Genomic DNA, 21,101 nt, shown 5'->3' with positions numbered 1-21,101 from the left:
GGATGTTCTGAGGACTGACAGGATTAAATGTCATTACCCGGTACCACAGGAGGCGCACACAAAAATATCTTCTAATTGGAGAGCTATGACACAAACAGAATGAAATTCGTGATTCATTCATTCACTGTCCAAGATGATGAAAGACAGTGTATGGGGCCAGGCACGGTGGCTCATGCCTGTAACCCCAGCACTCTGGGAGGCTGATGTAGGCAGATTGTTTGAGTTCAAGACTGGCCTGGGCAACACACGAAGACCCCCATCTCTACAAAAATACAAAATTAGCCAGGCATGGTGGTGCGTGCCTGTAGTTCCAGCTACTCAGGAGGCTGAGGTAGAAGGATAGCTTGACCCCGGGAGGCAGAGGTTGCAGTGAGCCAAAATCACGCCACTGCGCTCCAGACTGGGTGACAGAGTGAGACCCTGCCTCAAAAAACTTAAAATAAAAAATAAAAAAGAGAGTAGGTGGCATCTTGTGAGCAGCGAAAAACAAATACAAACACTGAATAGGGATTTCTGGGGAAAAAAAAAAAACTATTCATTTTTTACTCATACACAAAGTTATTCACCATTACCTATATGAAGGGTTTTGATTCATAGGAGGACTCTTTCATGATGTGATGTGTAAATGACAGAAATTAAAATTAAATACTGTTTGCACCAACAGTAACAAACACACACATACCTACTCTCTCTGTCACACACATCTACAGGCCAAGCCCATCCTGGTCTACACCATGATGAATGTGTACACAGACTCTCTACTTGATCAGATAGAATTCAAAACCATGGGAAATGTTGTAGAAGGTCTATTCGGTGCCTATGGAGAAAGGGTTACTTTGTTTCCTCTCTGAATGTTCCTTCTTTCACACACCATCATCAAAAATGGCTTTTTGACAATACAATACTAGCTCATTTTTTAAAATATTTATTTAAAAAGTTTACAATATTTAAATATTTTTAAATAAAGTATCTAACTATGACTTTTGGTTTATTTACAGACATACTTGCCAAATAATCCTACCCTTTCTTATACCAATGTGTTCTGCTCTCTTTATACTGAGCTATCTAATATTTAATGAGTGTCTCTCTGCTTGCCTCAACCCTGGGTGCCCAGTTAGGATTCATTTTGCTCTTTGAGTTTTTAGCATATGTACTAAATTTTCTTATCAATAAACAAGTGAAACTCCAGTTACAATGTCAGATAGCCAAAGAAAACAATGTGATTAAGTTCCCTTAATATTACTAAAATGTCATTGACATTATAAAATGTAAATTTTAAAAATGGTCAGTCTCATGAAAACATAGCCTAATTCTACTTCTCGGAGTCCACAGTTGAGCCATGTCACAGCCGGTTAAGTCCTGCTGTCTGGTCACTTTCCTGTGCCATGTGCCACCTGCCAGCATCTTGTCCTCTACAATCAACTATAGTAAAAATGGCAATTCCCAAAAACAGTCCTAAAACCAGGCTTTAAAACTTGGCAGGAGCTGCCCACATAGACATAAGGCCATCTTCACACTTTCTCCTCACACTTCATGAATAAACATTCCTTTATTCAAATGAGTTGTATATTAACTAACTCCACTAATTTTGATTTAAGTTTGAATGGTAAATTGAGTCATTCTGGCAAGGTTGCAGAGTATGCAATTCAAACGACAGAAATTTTAATAACAGGGAAAATAAAAATTAGTGGCATGACTCCTAAGGCACTATAATTCCAATACTTTTATTGCAACGGTAGAAAGCACTCATAAATACATCTCCATTTACAAGCCAAGGGGTGTTATTTGGAGCCGCATCATCCCACATACTTACCTGCAATCTTCCACGAGCATCCTTTTCGGGGCTCGGCAGACATCGACTAAATCTCCAAAGCCTCCCAGTCCCACACCTTAAGAGGTAATGTCGCTGCTTTTCAATAAATAACAATGAAGTCGTCACTGGATTAAATGATTTCCATATATTCTCACCATAAACAATAATGATTTGGCAGCTGCCCTTTGCGAGCATTGCGTGTGCTTATGAATAAATCAAGTCTTATGGATTTACTAAACCAAAACGTTTTACATTTTGCTCCACTAATAAGAGCCATAATCCTCCGTAGCACTGAGTGACGCTTTAATGTAGTATGTTCCTTAATACTTTTAATATGAAAGATTAGCCCCGATTAGCTCACAAGCAGGAACACTGCTCCCTGAACGGCCAATTGGCCACGGAGCCTGGGTCTCTAAACGCGTGTTTATTGACGGAGCTCTGCCTGCTGATGGGAATCCCCCGTTGATGACATCTCCTGGAGCTGCCGCCATGCTGTTTCTCCTTCCTTGGACCATTTCACAGACTAATGAAGGCTTGCATTAATTCGCAGCTTATATTAATTTAAAATAGCAATGCAGGAAAACATGGGACTGCACAGGGTCCTAGGTGCTCTATAAAACTATCATCTAAGATAATAAAAACCACTGTTTTTCAATGCAGTGACTCCAGGTACTAGAAAACTACTTTGGAGAATCCCAAAGTGTCCTCGAAGATCTGGAGCTCTGCAACCTCCGTCTGACAAAGAAAGGTATTCTCTCCCTTCTCCCATGAAACAAGGACAAAATTCGCAAACACTCCCAGGCTGTTATCCACAACCAACTGACTTGACTCAGCTTCTGCTGATTACTCAGCTAAGGACTAATGACTCTCAGTTCTCTGGTTCCAATGGGGAACTCGGGCCTACAATTCTTTGTGGGGGAAAATTCTACCCAGGCACACGCCGTAACTTGCTGACCTAATGACAGTGTCTCCCAATCTGTTAAACTGTCCTCACCTCCAACAGTAATTCAGAAACTTCATGTCCATGCTTTGGACAGATTCCTAGGCTAGACGTCCATGGATCTTAACTCCAAAAAAAAACTCCATTCCTCGTGCATTATATAGGAAAACTAGCACCCAAACCCTCCTTCCTTTCTTCCTTCACAAGGATCACAAACCCAGGCATTTCCGACTGGAAAGCTCTTTAGAGATTCTATACCACAACCTCCTTGATATGGTTTGGCTGTGTCCCCACCCAAATCTCATCTTGATTTGCAGCTCCCATAATCCCCACATATTGTGGGAGGGACCCAGTGGGAGGTAACGGAATCATAGGAGCAGGTTTTCCTGTGCTACTCTCATGATAGTGAATAAGTCTCACGAGATCTGATGGTTTTATACAGGGAAGTTCCCCTGTACAAGCCCTCTTGCCTGCCACCACGTAAGACGTGCCTTTGCTCCTCATTTCTAATTTGCCTTCTACCATGACTGTGAGGCCTCCCCAGCCATGTGGAACTGTGAATCCATTAAACTTCTTTTTCTTTTCTTTTTTTTTTTTTTTTAGATGGAGTCTCGCCCTGTCGCCCAGGCTGAAGTGCAGCAGCGCAATCTCAGCTCACTGCAACCTTTGCCTCCCAGGTTCGAAAGATTCTCCTGCCTCAGCCTCCTGAGTAGCTGGAATTACAGGCACACACCACCATGCCCAGCTAATTTTTGTATTTTTAGTAGAGACGGAATTTCACCATGTTGGCCAGGCTTGTCTCGAACACCTGACCTCGCGATCCGCCTGCCTTGGCCTCCCAAAGTGCTGGGATTACAGGCGTGAGCCACCGCGCCCTGCTTAAACCTCTTTTTCTTTATAAATTACCAGTCTCAGCTATGTCTTTATCAGCAGTGTGAGAACAGACTAAAACACCCCTCCCGAAAAGATGAGAACCCCAAGAAGGGGACTCACCCATGGAGCTAAGTTAATGGCAAAGGCAAGATAGGAACTCAGATCTTGGGTTGCAACCACGGGCCCCTTCCCTTTCTACCACTCTGACTCCTGGAATCAGTAAGAAAATCTCCCTCTCACCAACAAGCCTCCCAAACAGAAACATTATGCACCCCGGATTGCTATAACTCCTGTTGATATTCTGCAGTGCCTTTCAAGTTTAACCACAGCAAAGATCGACCAGGTACAGTTGCAGAATTTACAATGGTATCAGCTCTCTAAGACAGAAAAAAAAAACACAAGAACAAGAATCCTTGTTCAAAAAATAGATTCTACTATTCCCTCCGGAACAACTGCCGCCTCTGGCTACAAAGCAATAATTATTCTGTCCTACAGCAATCAATAAAACCTCTTGCCCCATGAACCTGCTATTTCCTGACTCTGCTCTCCATACTAAAGATCTCCAAGTCATATTGATTATTCACTAAATTTTTTTGAGTTCTTTAAAAAAATCACTGAAGAATTCCTCAAATTAGCATAAGTTGTTAACAACTGAATAAACTTTAAATATCTCCATCACATTCACGGTTTCCCTTTTTCCAGGGTTTTCTCATTTTTCTTTTTGAACTTGTCATTTTAAGTGTGGCTGTGTCTTGTCTAATAGCACAAAGTCAGTAGGATACAAATTTGATGGTGTTTCCAAGAATGTGACTGCTGTCACATTTGTCTTCTGAGGGAGAAGGAAGAATTGATTAATAAAGTCTGCCCTCTTTCTCAAGCAACAGCATACATTTTTACCAAATGAACCCATTAGCTCTTAGAGTATTCAGATTCAAGACCCCAGAACTTGTCTCTAAAACCGTTCACTAGAGAAGCTATTACAAAGTGAAATCATCTTACATCCTTTCCAAGGGTCTTTCAAGACTCAAGTGTCAAACTTGAAGAGTGAGTCATGAATGTGATGGTAAAACCGTCGGCAACAAGGATGGGGCCTGAGGCTCCCACCCACTCTATGTGCCCCCTCTGTGTGCCCTTCTCTTGGTGCCCCCAAACATGTACCTGGCCCCCAGCATGAATGCACCCCCCCGAGTGTGCGGTGGCATAAACGTGTGGCACCTGCGTGCAGAGTTGGGGATGGGGGAAGGTCTCTAAATCTCTAACTAGACCTGGTATTTCCTCAATATTCCATTAGTACAATTCATCCATCAAGGCTGATTTATTTCACGACGGATCAGAAATCACAGGTAAATTAATCAAACATCGCACCACAGCTTCTCACCTCAGTGGCGGTTTTAATTCAAAGGCAGATCTAACAGTGTCACTCAGGACCCGTTTAGGCTGGGTCTGGGGCTGAGTGAATCAGACATGACCAAAAGCATGAGCATGCACTGTGCCTCCCAGGGTGTGCCTCCTGACCCTACGATTTGCTTACGCAGAGCTGGAGTGGGAACTAAAAATAAAACCTGACTTAGTAACAGCCATTCTCCAGCACTCACCTGAATAGAGAGGCTGGAAATCCAGGCTCGCACGTCCAGAGAGAAGGTGCACACGGCTCTACTGGCAGCTCAGGGAGGAAAGGTGAAGGAGAGCGCACGTGCTTCCGACCTTCATAACAACGACTGTTCTTTTCCTTGCTATTTCAGTCTACCATGTGAGCAGCACTTTCACCTTCTTCAGTACATCACTCAATTACTCAGTGAACCTTTACTGAGAATTCCTCAAGCACAGGCAGCACGTGCTAGAGCTGCTGTACACAGATGAGCGGGTTCGCACCATGCAGCTTACAGTCTTAAGGTGATAAAGTGTACTCCGTTCAAAGAACCACACAAGTGGAAGTACAGCTGCATCTAAATGTCCACCCACTGATGAAACGAGAACAAAATGTGATCGATCCATGCCAGAGAATATGATTCAGCCTTAAAAAGGAAGGAAATTCAGACACGAGCTACCATGGGGATGAGCCCTGAGGACACTATGCTTAGGAGAATAAGCCAAACACAAAAGGTGACACAGCATAGGCTTCCATGCATGTAAAATGCCCAGAATAGGAATATCTACAGAAACAGAAAGTACATTAGTGATTGCCAGGGGTTTTCTGGGGAGGGGGAGAATGGGGAGTGACTTTGGAGGGGATAAAAAACGTTCTGGAATTAGATAGTAATAATGGTTGCATGACCTTGTGAAACAATCACTGAACTGTACACTTTAAAGTGGTGAATTTTATGGCATGTAAATTAGATATTGAAAAACAAAAAAGAAAAGACAGTACAACTGCAACCGTGATGCACACTGAAGGTGCAGGCAGATAGGGTATGACCTGGCCTGTGAGCACGGACAGTGTCAACCTTGGTGCAGGAGGAAGAGGGAGCTATGCTGACAGCTGGAGGAGGAGGAGGACGCAGAAAGGAAGGAGGTTCTCGGCATAGGAAAGAGCGGGGGCAAAGACCCAATGCAGGAAGGAAAGAAAGAACAACCTTTTTCTCTTTCTTCAGAGACAATAAAGAGTCAAAATACCAGCTAACGCCATGGCAGTGGGTTCGATCCTGACAAACGTCGCATAAATGCAACTCTTAACTTCAGCCATTTTAGGACCCCCATCTTAGCAGACTATCAATTACACATAACAAAGGGTAGCTAAAAACCACAGGATTATTGGGTTAAAAAACCCAATAATCAGAAAAACAATATATCATAACCAAAAAAAAACTAATAAAGCTCCAATACTGCGAAAGGCTAAGTAAGGCAGCTGCTAATACCACGGACAGAATGAACCTGGGAATTTCACCTCTCCAAGTCTACACGTCACTTCAAGATGAAAACAGGCAGCTAGCTACGAAGAGGACACCACACACATTTGCAAGGTGGCATCAAGAGCCTGCAAGTATCACTGCTGCCATTATCATACAATAAAACAGAGAGTGGTGTGTTGAGATTCACGTACTTGGCTGTCCTCAGTTTTCTCACTTCCGGGATCAGACGAATTCCTTCGATGCATTTATCATGTCCAGCCCATTCTTTTCCAGCAGGTTCTCTCCCCCTCAGCACTGCTGGCAGGCTGAGCCTGGTAATTATTAGTTATGGGGCTGTCTGTGCACTCTGGGGGTTTAGCATCATCGCTGGCCTCTCCCCACTAAATGGTAGTAGCAACTCCCATAACCCTGACCAAAAATGCCTCCAGACATTGCCAGGTGTCCTCTGGGGGATAAAACTGCCCCCATAGAGAACAGTGGCTTTATAGCAACTAAACTGATCATATCTATATGGGTTTTGACCATTCCCTTGAGACCAATGTCATTTCTCTCATCTGTGTGGTTTTCTGAAAGCTTGACACTCTGACAGCCTCCCAACAAGACAGATGAAAAGTGATTAGAGAAGCCTGCTTAAGACGCTCCATGTTACTGTTCAAAATGTCGATTTGCTAAAGCAGAAGAAAAGCAACATGGCCAAAGACTCAATTCCTGATGTCCTTTCAGCCTTCCTTTCTTACCCTCCAAAAGTAATTTAAGGATTAGGCACACTTTCAGTTCCTAAAAGCCAAGGCTGGCTCCATTGTCAGCACCAGCTCTGACATGCGAACATGCACCCATCTCCCTCCAGCTAAGGAAGCCCGAGAAACAACTCCGAAAGAACTGTGAGACCTTTGCACTAAGACCGTTAAGGATTCTAGGCAAGGTTCTCTCTGCTCCTTGCAAACTACAGGCATCGTGAAGGATGGTGGCTTGTAAATCGAAGCCTTTGAAACGGGGGCTCACCGTCCGGGGGCATCAACACCTTGTTGTTCTGCGTGCACCACCCCACGGGGTGCAAATCCGCTATGACTACGTCACACCAGAAGTCGGCCCTGCGGTCCTCCCCGTAACCGCAGTAGCGCAGAAGCAGCAGCTGCCCACACGTGGTAATGATCGTGGCCACCCAGTACGTGTCCGGGTTGTTCTTATTGGCCACTTCCAATTTCATTCCTGGCTGGAAGTTGCTCTGAATGCTGATTTCAACCTTAAGGAATCAGAAATAGAGAAAACCCATTACTACCCTAGACACATACATCCAGAAGATGGCAAAAACCACTAAAACCATGGCAGTACAAACAATACTTCTGGTGCTCTAAAACGAGCATATATTTATCTAAGTAATATACTATGGAAGCCACAAATGTAATGCTAAACTTTACATCTGCAGCCAGCCACTTTAAGAAAAAAAAGGAATAAATTTAATTCTAATATTTTAACCCAATATATCCAAAATATTATCACCTCGACATGTAATCAATATAAAAAACATTAATGAAATGACCAACTTTCTTCTTTTTAAATAAAGCCTCCAAAACCCAGTGTGTATTCTACACTCAGAGCACATCTGAATGTAGACTACATACTTTTCACAGGCTCACAAGGACCACATGATAGTGGCTATTCCATGAACAACACGGCCCTAGAAAATGGATTTTTTTTTTCTTTTTTTTTTGAGACGGAGTCTCACTCTGTCACCCAGGCTGGAGTGCAGTGGACAGATCTCAGCTCACTGCAAGCTCCGCCTCCCGGGTTTACGCCATTCTCCTGCCTCAGCCTCCCGAGTAGCTGGCACTACAGGCGCCTGCCACCACGCCCGGCTAGTTTTTTTTATTTTTTTTAGTAGAGATGGGGTTTCACCATGTTAGCCAGGATGGTCTCGATCTCCTGACCTCGTGATCCACCCGTCTCGGCTTCCCAAAGTGCTGGGATTACAGGCGTGAGCCACCGCGCCCGGCCTGGATTTGTTTTTTAATTAAGGGTTACAGTCTATTGATATCTACCAGCCCTCACTCCCAGAAAAAGCTTTCCAGCCTGGTGGGTCTTAACACTGCAAAGCTGACATATCCGCTGTCCATAAGTGGCCACTGCTTAAAGGAGATGACAGAATTATCAATCACACTTATGTGGGTCTGAGGCTACTCTTCCTTTAAACCTGGCATACAGACCTGGGAGCTTCTGCATCCTGAAGGACAACCTCCAGCTCCGCCCCCCAGGACACTATCCTGTGATTAAAAGGGAGGTGGGAGGATTGACTGAATCAAGGAAAATGGGAGTGACTCCATACAGAAAGAAATTGATAACTTCTCAGTACAGAAAGGAAGGAAAAAGTTGTGATCAATGTTTCTTTCCTAACCTGCCTAAGGCAACTGCCAAATCATCGCAGCATCTTAAGATGTAAATGTTACAATGGCTTTTGCGGGACCATAACCACATTGTATGCTTGAAAGCTTTGCTATGTTTTAATATTTAGCTCTTGGTTTCACTACACAGCCACAATCACATTCAAAATAAACTAGTAAACATAGCATAAAGAGTATAAAGAGAAATGGAAACACGATCTACCTTTTCGGGGTCACGGAAATTTAATAAAAATCTTAAATTTCTTTTGGAGAGAACGCTGCACCTCCAAAAAGAATAAAATGTTATATTAAAAGAAGGAATCACATCGGGCATGGTGGTGCATGCCTATAATCTCAGCTACTTAAGAGGCTGGGGTAGGAGCATTGCTTGAGCCCAGGAGTTCGAGGCCAACCTGGGCAACGTGGCGAGGCCCGGCTCACAGAAAATAAATAAATAAAAATAAGGAATCACAAGTTCTGGCTTCCTCATTCAGCCAAGGAGCCAAAAGGAAGAACGGGTTAAGAAAAGTGCCCCAATTTGTTGAGGAAACTCAGGCTGAATCTTTGTCCTGCATGGACAAAGTGAAAAATGTTTCTCAGTTAAATCTCCGTTTCTATTTGTATTAAAACAACAATTAAAGACTAAACTTCCAGGACCCAACTTCTTAGGACCCAGGTGAGTTAGTCTTTTTTTCCCTACTAATGATATTACATATTGCCAATATCTTACACCAAAGCAAAAACCTGATAAAAACTCACTTTTTAAAAATTTTCTGGGACTTGCCCAGTACTGGGCATGCTTTTTGCATTATTCAAAGAAATATTATTAATGAGAATGTTTTTTTTTTTTTGGTTGGATCCAAATGTTTTCATCATATTTATGGTTAGTTCCTCTAATCTGACTCATCTGCCAATAAATGGCTGGAAATTTTTTATGAGCTTTTTCAAAATCAAAATATTAATTGAAGCTGAAAACATAAAGCCATTACACCTACTAAGAATACATTATACCTACTGGTTTAGTTTTCTGGCTCTTTACTTACTCAAGCTGACCTTACCTGTGGTCTATATTCCCTGGAGCTATCTGGGAAAACCAAGCTAACTTCCAAGTCTCCTCCTTCTTCCTAAAAAATCTTGGCTGAATTCCCTCTTTCCTTTTTGTTTGAGACAGGGTTTCACTCTGTCACCCAGGCTGGAGTGCAGTGGCGCAACCTTGGCTCACTGCAATCTCCACCTCCTGGGCTCAAGGGACCCTCCCACCTCAGCCCCCCAAGTAGCTGGGACTACAGGCGTGTGCCACCACACCCAGCTAATTTTTATATTTTTTGTAGGGATGGGATTTTGCCTGTTTATGGCCCAGGCTGGTCTCAAATTCCTCAACTCAAATGATCTGCCAGCCTCAGCCTCAGGCTCCCAAAGTGCTGGGATTACAGGTGTGAGCCGCCATGCCTGGCCACGAATTTCCCTGTTTCCACTGCCCTTCTTCCATTGGGTTCTCTGGCTTCTGCCTATAGGTTCCTTCCCGTCCCACTTTCTAAACACAGAGGACGCAAGCTGCTTTACATACGTGTTTGAATGATGTGTGGGGAGCGGCACTTGCTCCGGTCTCTTCCAAATATTCTCCCCAGTTAAAGCCAGTTTCCTCCAAGCTTGAGCCTTCTTCTGTTGAAAAACAAAAGAGCAGAATATCAACACTGGAGTGGAGGACAGAAAGGTGCTGGTCTGCAACTGAGACCAGAAAATCCTTCATGCAAGACACAAGCTAATTCCACAGTTTAGAAGGATATTGTGGAATTTTTTGCAAAGCTTTAGTCTGCTGATTTTAGAGGTGTTGACTAAAGAAAGGAAAACATGGGACATTCCGCTTTGACATTGCACTGATGAAATCAAGAGTAACACTGGGTTCTCTGGGGTAAATAACATGAGACGTGTTCCAATGCATATTTGCTACATGTTCGTGTATTAGCTCGAAATTAGCTGCAGTAGACACCCCAGTCTGCAGGCAGGTTGGAGGACAATACAAAGGAACCCATCGTGCACTGACTAAGGGCTGTGATGTAGGCTATGACGTATATGGAGAACGGCACTAATTGTTATAAAGATAAAGCACTGACTCTGGCATCATTTTAAGGGGAAAAAGAGCAAATGAGGCCCAAAAGAATTGCTCGAGTGTGTGGGGCCATCCAGCCAGTCAACAAGACAAACCAACCAGCTGCCCCACACCCCCGATGCCTGGCCAGTCCAGGGCTCCCAACTCCTGCCTACTGCTGGGACAGAGCTGCTGGGGCCTGACACTCTGGAGAAACCAACAGAGCGTGTGTTTCTCCAATCACAAGGAATAAAGAGAAATACAATCAAATGCACAACATGGCTCTCAAAATCATAACTATTTGTGGGTTTTCTTTGTTTGTTTTTTGTTTTGTCTTTTTGAGAGACAGAATCTTGCCCTGTCACCTAGGCCGGAGTGCAGTGGTGCAGTCTTGGCTTACTATAACCTCCACCTCCTGGGTTCAAGCAATTCTCCTGCCTCAGCTTCCCAAGTAGCTGGGACTAAAGGCATGCACCACTACACCCAACTAATTTTTGTATGTTTTAGTAGAGGTAGGGTTTCACTACATGTTAGCCAGGCTGGACTCGAACTCCTGACCTCAGGTGATCCACCTGCCTCGGCCTCCCAAAGTGGTGGGATTACAGACATGAGCCACCACACCTGACCAAAATCATAACTATTTGAATTTCACAAACCCACACACCCAGCTTGAAGGAAAACAAGCAATTCCCCAAACATTTAAGGCTACATATAAGATAAAACTTGTATAGTCAAAAAGCATCAAATAACACATTTTAACACACACAGAGCATAAATGTGACTGCATCATTTTAAATAGAAATAATAAGCCATAAACATTATTTGAACCAATTGGCAAGGTCATAAGAACATACAACAGAAAAGAGCTGTCCAAAATGCACACAAGAGTTTCAAAAGTTTAGATTATCTTCCTACAATAATGTCCAATGGATGCTGATGTCCGACCCCTTTATCCTCTAGAAACAAAAGCCTATGTCAACGGCCAAGAGTAAATACTGCTTTCCATCTTGTGGCTTGTGCAAAACGGATATCCAATCCTATCAGATGGGCCAGGGAAAATGGGGTCAAATAAGAATGCCTTCTTTTAGAGACTATCACTACTTTTTGTCTACTTGAAATGTTTATTTTTTATATATTTATGTATGTATGTATGTATGTATGTATTTGTTTATTTATTGAGACGGAGTCTTGCTCTGTCATCCAGGCTGGAGTGCAGTGGCACGATCTCAGCTCACTGCAACCTCCGCCCCCAGGTTCAAGAGATTCTCCTACCTCAGCCTCCCAAGTAGCTGGAATTACAGGCTTGCGCCACCACACTCGGCTAATTTTTGTAGTTTTAGTAGAGATGGGGTTTCACCATCTTGAGCTGACTGGTCTCGAATTCCCGACCTCAGGTGATCCTTCCTCCTCAGCCTCCCAAAGTGCTGGGATTACAGGCGTGAGCCCCGTGCCTGGCCTTCTTGAAATTTTTAAAGTATAAGTAGGAAAAGTAAGTCTCTCTTAATACTTTGTGTACTCTTAGAAATTGAGGGAAGAGGATCATTTTTGTAAAGTCAGGAGAGGCTGAATTGAAAGGCTATTTTGCCTTCTAAGCCCAAGTTGCGTAGAATGGCCTCCTCAACTTTTGCTTCAATAAAGTGACTTGTAAGTCAAACATTCAAAAAAGAAAAAGGAAAAGCCACCAGGAGAGAAAATCTTTTCTTGGTGGCGCTCTAACATTCGGTCCCACCCAGGGATTGAAGCCCCTCAGGCAGAAATGTGCTTCCTGTAAAAAAAAAAAAAAAAAAAAACAAAGTCAACGGGTCCTACAGCCTCCAGTGAAGAATGGATGACACCAAGAAGCTTAGAGCTTCACACAGTGAAATGAACGAGAGAGAAAGCAGTCATCTTCCGGAAAACACTTCAGAGTGGCATCTGGTGGCTCTGCTGACAATCCTCTCCCTCCGAACGGCACTGGGCACCTCTTACCGAATTAGATTTCCGATGCACTAGTCAGACGCTCAGCACTAGTGATCTGCCCCAACGTCCTGATGCAGTATCTAAGGACAGCAAGCCTGCTGCAGACACAGTCCAGAGCTTCTTTCCATCCTCCTTGTCTGGGCTCAGCTTGAACCAGACCCTCCTGCAGCTCCTGCCTGCCCTAGCCTGTGTCAGCAACTTCCAGATCTACAAAGCAGCCACCACCCTCCTGGGAACATCCTAAGAGCTGTGCTGTGTTCGAGTGTCACCTCTCTGCTACAAGGCTTGCTACGGTTTGAATGTGCTCTGTCCCCACCAAAAGTCATGTTGCAATCTGATTCCCAATGTGGCAGTGCTGGGAGCTGAGGTCTAGCAGGGAGTGTCTGGGTCCTGCGGGCAGATCCCTCATGAATAGGTTAACGTCCTCCCTCAGGGGTGAGTTCTGGCTCTCCAAGGAATGGATGAGTTCCCTCAAGAGTGGGTGTTAAGAGCCTGGCTTCCTTGGTTTCTCTCTTGCTTCCTCTCTCCATGTGATCTCTCTGTACACACCTGCTCCCCCTTCCTCTTTCTGCCAAGAGCAGAAACAGCCTGAGGCCCTCACCAGATGCAGCTGCCTGTCTTAGACCTGGCAGCCACCAGAATCGTGAGTTGAATAAACCTTTTCTTCATAAATTATACAGACTCAGATATTCTGTTAAAGGAACGCAAAACAGACTGAAACAGTGGTTTACAGGTATCTCCTCACAATCCTCCCAAGAATCATAATGGATGCATACTCACAGGGGCAATCTTGAGAGCTCAGAAAGGACAGGGAATCACCCTGAGTCACTGTTGTCCAGCCTCAGGGTCAGGAGTCCAAAGCTGGAGCTCTTATGAAGTACTTTCCCCCTCCTTCTCCCACCTGTGTCATGCACCAGAAACCACCACCACCACCATTCATGTCTTCTGCAGAATCCTAGGGAGGTTTTAAAGTGATGAGTCTGTCTCTCCATGTTGGTGAACCCTGAAACAGTCTACAGCCAAAAAAGCAGGAAAAGAGAAGAAACAGGAAGCCATGGCCACCTGCGGAGAAAAGAGTGGACTGAGCTCCCAGAATGTGTGTGAGGAAGAAGAAGAGAACCTGGGAAGAGACATCAGCATGAAACTCAGTCCTGGGCCAAATGAGGCACGAGGTTCTGCGTAGGACTCCGAGAATGATGGCTGCTGAAAAAGGGAACAAGTTGTCCTGGGTGACTCGTTCCTGCGCATCAGAAACACGCAAATAGAGGCTGGGTGCAGTGGCTCACCCTGTAATCCCAGCACTTTGGGAGGGCGAGCCAGGTGGATCACTTGAGGTCAGGAGTTTGAGACCAGCCTGGCCAACATGGTGAAAGCCCGTCTCTACTAAAAATACACCAATTAGCCAGGCGTAGTGGCGCACACTTATAATCTCAGCTACTCAGGAGGCTGGGGAAGGAGAATCGCTTAAATCCAGCAGGCGGAAGCTGCAGTGAGCCAAGATTGTGCCACTGCACTCTAGCCTGGGTCACAGAATGAGACTCCATCTCAACAAAACAAAACAAAACAAAAGGAAACATGCACATTGAGGCAGAACCTCGGAAACTGCCTGCAGTCACCAGCACCTGGGATGAGAGGCTTTAGTGAACCCACCACGTTACCCACAAAGATTCAAAGATTCCATCACTTCAGATCAGGGGAGATCAGAGCCTCCAATTCCAACCTCGACACTGAGACCACTGGTTGCAGTTCTTTATTCGCCACACAATCCTAATCTATGCTATTAGAATTTTACCAAAAGTTATGCTTCCATCCAATTTTAATTCATTACAACTACATTTCCCAATATAATGGGTTCTGCAGAATTCAGCGTACACGGTTTCATTCGGTCAAGATAACCAGGAGGTCAGAGGGTGCCACTGTGTCTCCCCTGCAGGAACCAGTAGAACAGTAAGCTCTGTCACTCTCTGCTGGTCTAAAGAAAACACTTAAAAAGGTAACCAAAGGTCAGACTCAGAATGGGATTTTACAAAATTCAAACCTTCATGCCCAGCACTGATGACTTGAACTGTGGACTATAACAAAGTCAAGCACAAAATGTAGGGTTATTCACAATGCAGCCTTTTAAAATGTGTCACATCCAACCCTTCCCCAGGCCGATGTGCCCCAAGGAGCTGATTCTCCAAAGACATTTCAATGAGCCATAGAAAAACACACAAAATGTTTATGGGGAGAGGCCTCATAAAGCCAAAGCAAATATTTATAGCTGATTCATAAACCTCTTAAACCCATAAACATTTTATCAAGGAAATTCTGACAATCTCCCTCCACTGTAAATGACCCAGTGGGCGGTATTTCCCCATGATGTCATGAACACCGACTAGGAAAAACTACTAAGAAAATTTCACAATTTAAAAGGGAACAGGCATGTTCATTAGCAGCAATCCAGTTTTAGAAAACAGAAAGCTATTGATGAGGCAAGAATATTTCATAACAAACATAAAAAGAATACCTTACTATACCTTACTAGAAGCTGGAGTGTAAGTGACGTTAAGAGTGAAAAATGGAATAAACAAACGGCCCATACATCTTCGTTTAAGTCATAAAATCTTGGGTTTGTACAATTTTACAATCTGAAACAAGGCTAAGTTTACAAGGCTGAATATTAAAGCCTGTGCCCACTACACCAATAAAGGAACTGGGAATTGGCAGATTCCAGGTGAATGCTTACTGAGCGCCTTCTTAGATGCTAGATACTTTCTTTCAATGTGGAAAGAGAAAGAAAGAAGACATGAAGTCTTTCTTCCTGTAAATACCGATAGTGATTTCATACTATCAGAAGATTTAGAAAATAGTTCCACCGTGAGTATATTCATCAGAAGCATCTGTGCAAACAACTCAGAAAGGAACCGTGGCCACCTGCCTGGAATCTGAGCTCACAATTGCAGAGCTACGCCACAGGCAGGGACAGTCCTCACGGCACAAAGGTCCTCCCGGCTCGTCCGACTACCCAATGGCCAGTATTCTAGAGGGAAAAAAAAAAGCACAAAAAACAAAAAACATAAAAGTCACCTAGCCAGGGGAGGCCGCAACTATTCAAAGGAGGGTTAGGGAGAAAAGGGAGTACCATTGAATCACACAGGACCAGTTCCCAGTGTGAAGAGTGAGGCTTGAATTTTTCTGAGAAAACTGTTGACTCCTTTCCTTCCCAAACAGAAGAGCCAGTGAATACATTCCAAATGCCAAATGCCAAGAAGAAGAATCAAGCCCACATTTTCAGCGTCATTCTCTCTTCTGAGGCTCACTCTGTCTAAATGTGCAACACCGCTTTATCTACAGACTTCATCAGGAAATTTCATGTAGCAGGCCTATAAAAATAATGTCAAGGAATCTACTGAACACTATGTCAGCATATTGTTCTGCTTGCTTTTATCACAGCAACTGACGACACCTGGAATCCCAGCATTGGAATTTCAGTGCACTTCCTTCTTGGTGTCCGCCGGGATGATGCTGTCTATGGTGTCCGCTGGGGAGGCCGCAGATCCTGGGCTATTTGCTCTCCCTGGGCTTTTTCTAATCACATATTTGGTGTTCCCAGCAGAAGGAGTAATTTTATATTGTGCCTATTTCATTTACAGGACTTGGTGCCAGTTATTGATCTCAACTGTGATTTGAGCTTTGCTTAGAAAAAGGCCGCCCCACCCTGTATCCCAGCACTTTGGGAGGCCGAGGCGGGTGGATCACGAGGTCAGGAGATCGAGACCATCCTGGCTGACACGGTGAAATCCCTTCTCTACTAAAAGCACAAAAAATCAGCCAGGCGTGGTGGTGGGCACCTGTAGTCCCAGCTACTCGGGAGGCTGAGGCAGGAGAATGGCGGGAACCCGGGAGGCGGAGCTTGCAGTGAGCAGAGATCACACCACTGCACTCCAAGCTGGGCAACAGAGCAAGACTCTGTCTTTAAAAAAAAAAAAAAAAAAGAAACTGGTAATGAGACTGAGGCCAGCTGAAGTCTTCCTTTCACAGGGGCATCACTGCAAGGAATCACAGCATCATAACATCTCAGGGTGGACAGTAGCAAAAAAACAAACATAAGAGAAAACACCTGGCCGGGCGTGGTGGCTCACACCTGTAATCCCAGCACTTTGGGAAGCTGAGGCGGGTGAATAATGAGGTCAGGAGATGGAGACCATCCTGGCCAACATGGTGAAACCCCGTCTCTACTAAAAATACAAAAATTAGCCAGGTGTGGTGGCACATGCCTGTAATCCCAGCTACTTGGGAGGCTGAGGCAGGAGGGAACCAGGGAATCGGAGGTTGCAGTGAGCCAAGATCACACCATTGCACTCTAGCCTGGCAATAGAGAGAGACTCCGTCTCAAAAAAAAAAAAAAAGAGAGAGAGCGAGAAAACATGCAAGCACATTCGATTTTCCTTTCTTCGATCTCATAATTTTCTCAAGGAAAAACTTCAGTCACTCGAATGTAGTCACTTGGTAGGGAGACAGTAACACAGTGGTCCCCAATCTTTTTGACACCAGGGACTTAGGCACCAGTTTTGTAGAAGACAATTTTTCCACAGACATGGGGGAAGGGAGGATGGTTTCAGGACAATTCAAGTGCATTACGTCTATCGTGCACTTTATTTCTACTATTACTATATTGTACTATATAATGAAATAATTCTGTAACTCACCATAATATAGAATCAGTGGGAACCCTGGGCTTGTTTTCCTGCAACTAGATAGTCCATCTGGGGGCGATGGGAGATAGTGACAGATCATCATCAGGCATTAGATTCTCATAAGGAGTGCACAACCTAGACCCCTCGCATTTGCAGTTCATAATAGGGTTCACGTTCCTATGAGAATCTAATGCTGCTGCTCATCTGACAGGAGGTGGAGCCCAGGCAGTAATGTGAGCAATGGGGAGCAGCTGTAAATACAGATGAACCTTAGCTCCCTCACCCAATGCTCACCTCCTGTGGTGCGGCCCAGTTCCTAACAGCCCACGGACCAGTTCCAATCTGTGGCCGGGATTTGGAAACCCCTGTAGTAATGTATCAGAGGACATAGGGGAGGTGGCACAGGAGGAAAGAGTAGGAAAGAACAACAAAGGATCTAAGTTGGGTCTGTGCCCCCAAAATTGTGTGTGTGGGGGTATATGTGTGTATGTGGGTTGGTGTGAATGAGGGTGTGTCTGTGAATGGGTGAGAGTGAGGGTGTGTGGATGGGTGGATGGATGGGTGTGAGTGTGTGTGTGCATGTGTATGTGGATGGGTGTGAGTGTGAGTGGATGGGTGGATGATGGGTGCGAGTGGGTGTGTGGGTGTATGTGTGGATGGGTGGATGGATGGGGGTGAGTGTGGGTGTGTATGGCTATGGGGTGGGTGTGAGCGTATGGATGGGTGGATGGATGGGTATGAATGTGAGTGTGTGTGGGTGTATGTGTGGATGGGTGGATGGATGGGGGTGAGTGTGGGTGTGTATGGCTGTGGGGTGGGTGTGAGTGTATGGGTGGGTGGATGGATGGGTATGAATGTGGGTGTGTGGGGGTGTATGCATGGATGGACGGGTGTGAGTGTGGGTGTGTGTGCGGCTGTGGGGTGGGTGTGTGGGTGTGAGTGGATGGATGAGTGGATGGATGGATGGTACTTGAATGTGGGTGTGTGTGGGGGTATATGTGTGGATGGACGGGTGTGAGTGTGGGGTGTGTGTGTGGCTGTGGGGTGGGTGGATGGATGGTGGCAGATGTGGGTGTGTGGGGGGTGTATGTGGATGGGCCGGGTGTGAGTGTGTGGGTGTGTGTATGGCTATGGGGTGGGTGTGGCTGATATGGATGGGTGGGTGGATGGGTATGAATGTGAGTGTGTGTGGGTGTATGCATGGATGGACGGGTGTGAGTGTGGGTGTGTGTGTGCGGCTGTGGGGTGGGTGTGAGTGTATGGATGGGTGAGTAGGAGGCTGTCGGGATTTCCTGATGACTCCTCTGTGCACTTGAAGGGGCAGGTGCCCCCCAGGGTTTCAGAGCACCAACTCCACAGCCTCACAATGCCTGAAATTAAATCTTGCTTCTAACACAGGGCTCAAGTCACTTCACCTTGTTGTCCAGTCTCCTCATCTGTAAGATTGGGGCAATAAAAGCAGCTATACCTGTGGGCTGTTGAAGGATTAGGTGAATTTACACATGCAAAGAACTTAACATTTTCTGTGCCTGCCACACAGTCTGAACTCACGCTTATACACCTATCATCGCAAGTCAATTCAGAGCCAGCTAAAGAACACCAGGTTTGCCTCCTCCTATACGTGGGATTAGTAAATCCCATCTGAAAACGCTTCCCAGGAGAAGACCTTCAGCACTAAAACTCTGCACAGCCCCAAGCCTGTCCCAAAACCAAATATCTCACCAAGTGATTCCAGGACTGGAAATATTTCGTGGGTTAGCAGGTTGGAAAAAGAAGTAATAAACTACTTGTAGAATCATACTTAATAGTTTAAATGCTCAAAACTAGATTTTAGAAAAAAAAAAAAACTACTTGTAGAATCAAAATGCTCAAAACTAGATTTGAATTTCTCAAGTGAATCCAGCCACTGTCCTCTGCAAAGTCCTAGACTCTGCTTTAAATTTGTATCCTCTTTAAAGAGTCTGTCTGTATCGTCATCTAAAACTCTCCTCACCACACAATACAGAAATCCCAAGGCGAAAGGACAGATTAGCCACATGGGGGTGGAGAAAAATCTGGGCCAATGTCTGAAAAATGTTAAGATAATTTAAAGCCATTTAGAAATAGTATTTCTCCATTAAAGATCTGAACATCTTGTATGATTCAGGCCATCCCTGACGCAAGAGTAAGGAACCAATCATGACATGAGTATACATGGGCTTTCTGCAGGGACTCCCCCAGCCAAGGATAGAATGATTCTTGCTCTCACACCTGCCATCCCCAGAACCACCCTTAACGAAATGTGGTACAAATCATTTTCCTCACACCAGATGATCATTAATGAGTTTCAGAATCTACTTAAGTTAGAGAGATACACTGCAAAGGTGTGCACATGAAAAGCCAATACACAGTAGGTGTTTCAACAGTTTTGAAAACATACCACGAGAAATAACCCAGTCATCGACATCGGACGTGCGCAGATGATATACTACAAAAATACCCTGAAAGCTCAGGAACTCCAAAACGTGAAAAATAACTTCGCTCAGCAAACACAGGAAAGACTTTTTAAAAAGGTAAATCTGTACTTAAATAAAGCAGAATAATTAGGATGAACTTTCAGCCTACACAACTATGCCTTCTCAGAAAATAACTTCCATGGTTCCAGGGAGGAACGATGATTCAGCTCTACTTGTAGGAGAAGGTGTCTCACATCTGGTTGATGTGTCGAAAAATCTGAAAGAGGGACAAAGGAGCCGATTTGGAAACAGATACTAACATCTTTCAACACAGTAAGGCCTTCACTCATGTCAGGGTTTTCCGGGTTTTCTTCCATATAAAGATACGATTTTGTAAACTTAATCTAATAAATTCAATGATATGGAGCAACCTGTAATCTGTCATTGACTAGTCTCATCAAAATGTGAAGACAAACTTTGTGACTTCTTCGGACCACGGTCAAGTGGCTGACTTAATGAGCCACATTTTTTTTTACAGGAATTCACCATAGCTAATGTTTACAATTCAGAGGGTTAAACTGTCCTTAAGTAATTTGCTGGTATGTATAAACAATGCAACTCTTTTTAAAAAAAAAAAAAAAAAAAAAAAAGGTATCCTTTTAAATAAACGCTTTATTGTGTAAGTATTTAGAAAAAGATGCATTTGTGCGCTTATAACTTCATTAGTTAAATAACTAAAACCCAATCAAGGCTGGGTGTGGTGAATCACACTTATAATCTCAGCACTTTGGGAGGCCAAGGCAGCAGGATCACTTGAGCCTAGTAGTTCAAGACAAGCCTGGACAACACAGTGAGACCCCATCTCCACAAAAAATTTAAAAGTCAGCAGGCACAGTGGGACACACCTGTAGTCCCAGCTCTTGTGGAGGCTGAGGCGGGAGGATCACTTGAGCCCAGGAGGTCAAGGCTGCAGTGAGCCATGATTGTACCACCGTACTCCAGCCTGGGCAACAGGTGAGATCCTGTCTCAAAACATACATACATACATACATACGTACATAAATTTGAATCGAAGGCTGTGTTTGA

The 21,101-nt window shown here is 44.4% G+C and overlaps 1 protein-coding gene across 4 annotated transcripts in view; it reads right to left on the bottom strand.

Annotated features, from left to right (window-relative positions):
• SFMBT2 (Scm like with four mbt domains 2) overlaps positions 1-21,101 on the bottom strand; it is a 254,395-nt gene that overhangs the window by 203,058 nt on the left and 30,236 nt on the right. For 3 of the 4 annotated variants that reach the window (XM_021943027.2, XM_021943028.2, XM_009213935.4), the window contains exons 3-4: positions 10,421-10,515; positions 7,478-7,718 (exon numbers count right to left, since the gene is read on the bottom strand). In XM_021943027.2, coding sequence (XP_021798719.1) covers positions 7,478-7,718; positions 10,421-10,515 — 336 coding nt within the window. Of the gene's footprint in view, positions 1-7,477; positions 7,719-10,420; positions 10,516-21,101 lie in introns of those variants that run through there. The other variant, XM_021943029.2, reaches the window with a different exon arrangement.

Source organism: Papio anubis, chromosome 11 (assembly GCF_008728515.1).
Source record: "Papio anubis isolate 15944 chromosome 11, Panubis1.0, whole genome shotgun sequence".
Classification (NCBI taxonomy): Eukaryota; Metazoa; Chordata; class Mammalia; order Primates; family Cercopithecidae; genus Papio; species Papio anubis.
Note: the sequence above shows the minus strand (reverse complement) of the source record. Positions and strands in the feature narration are given on the sequence as shown.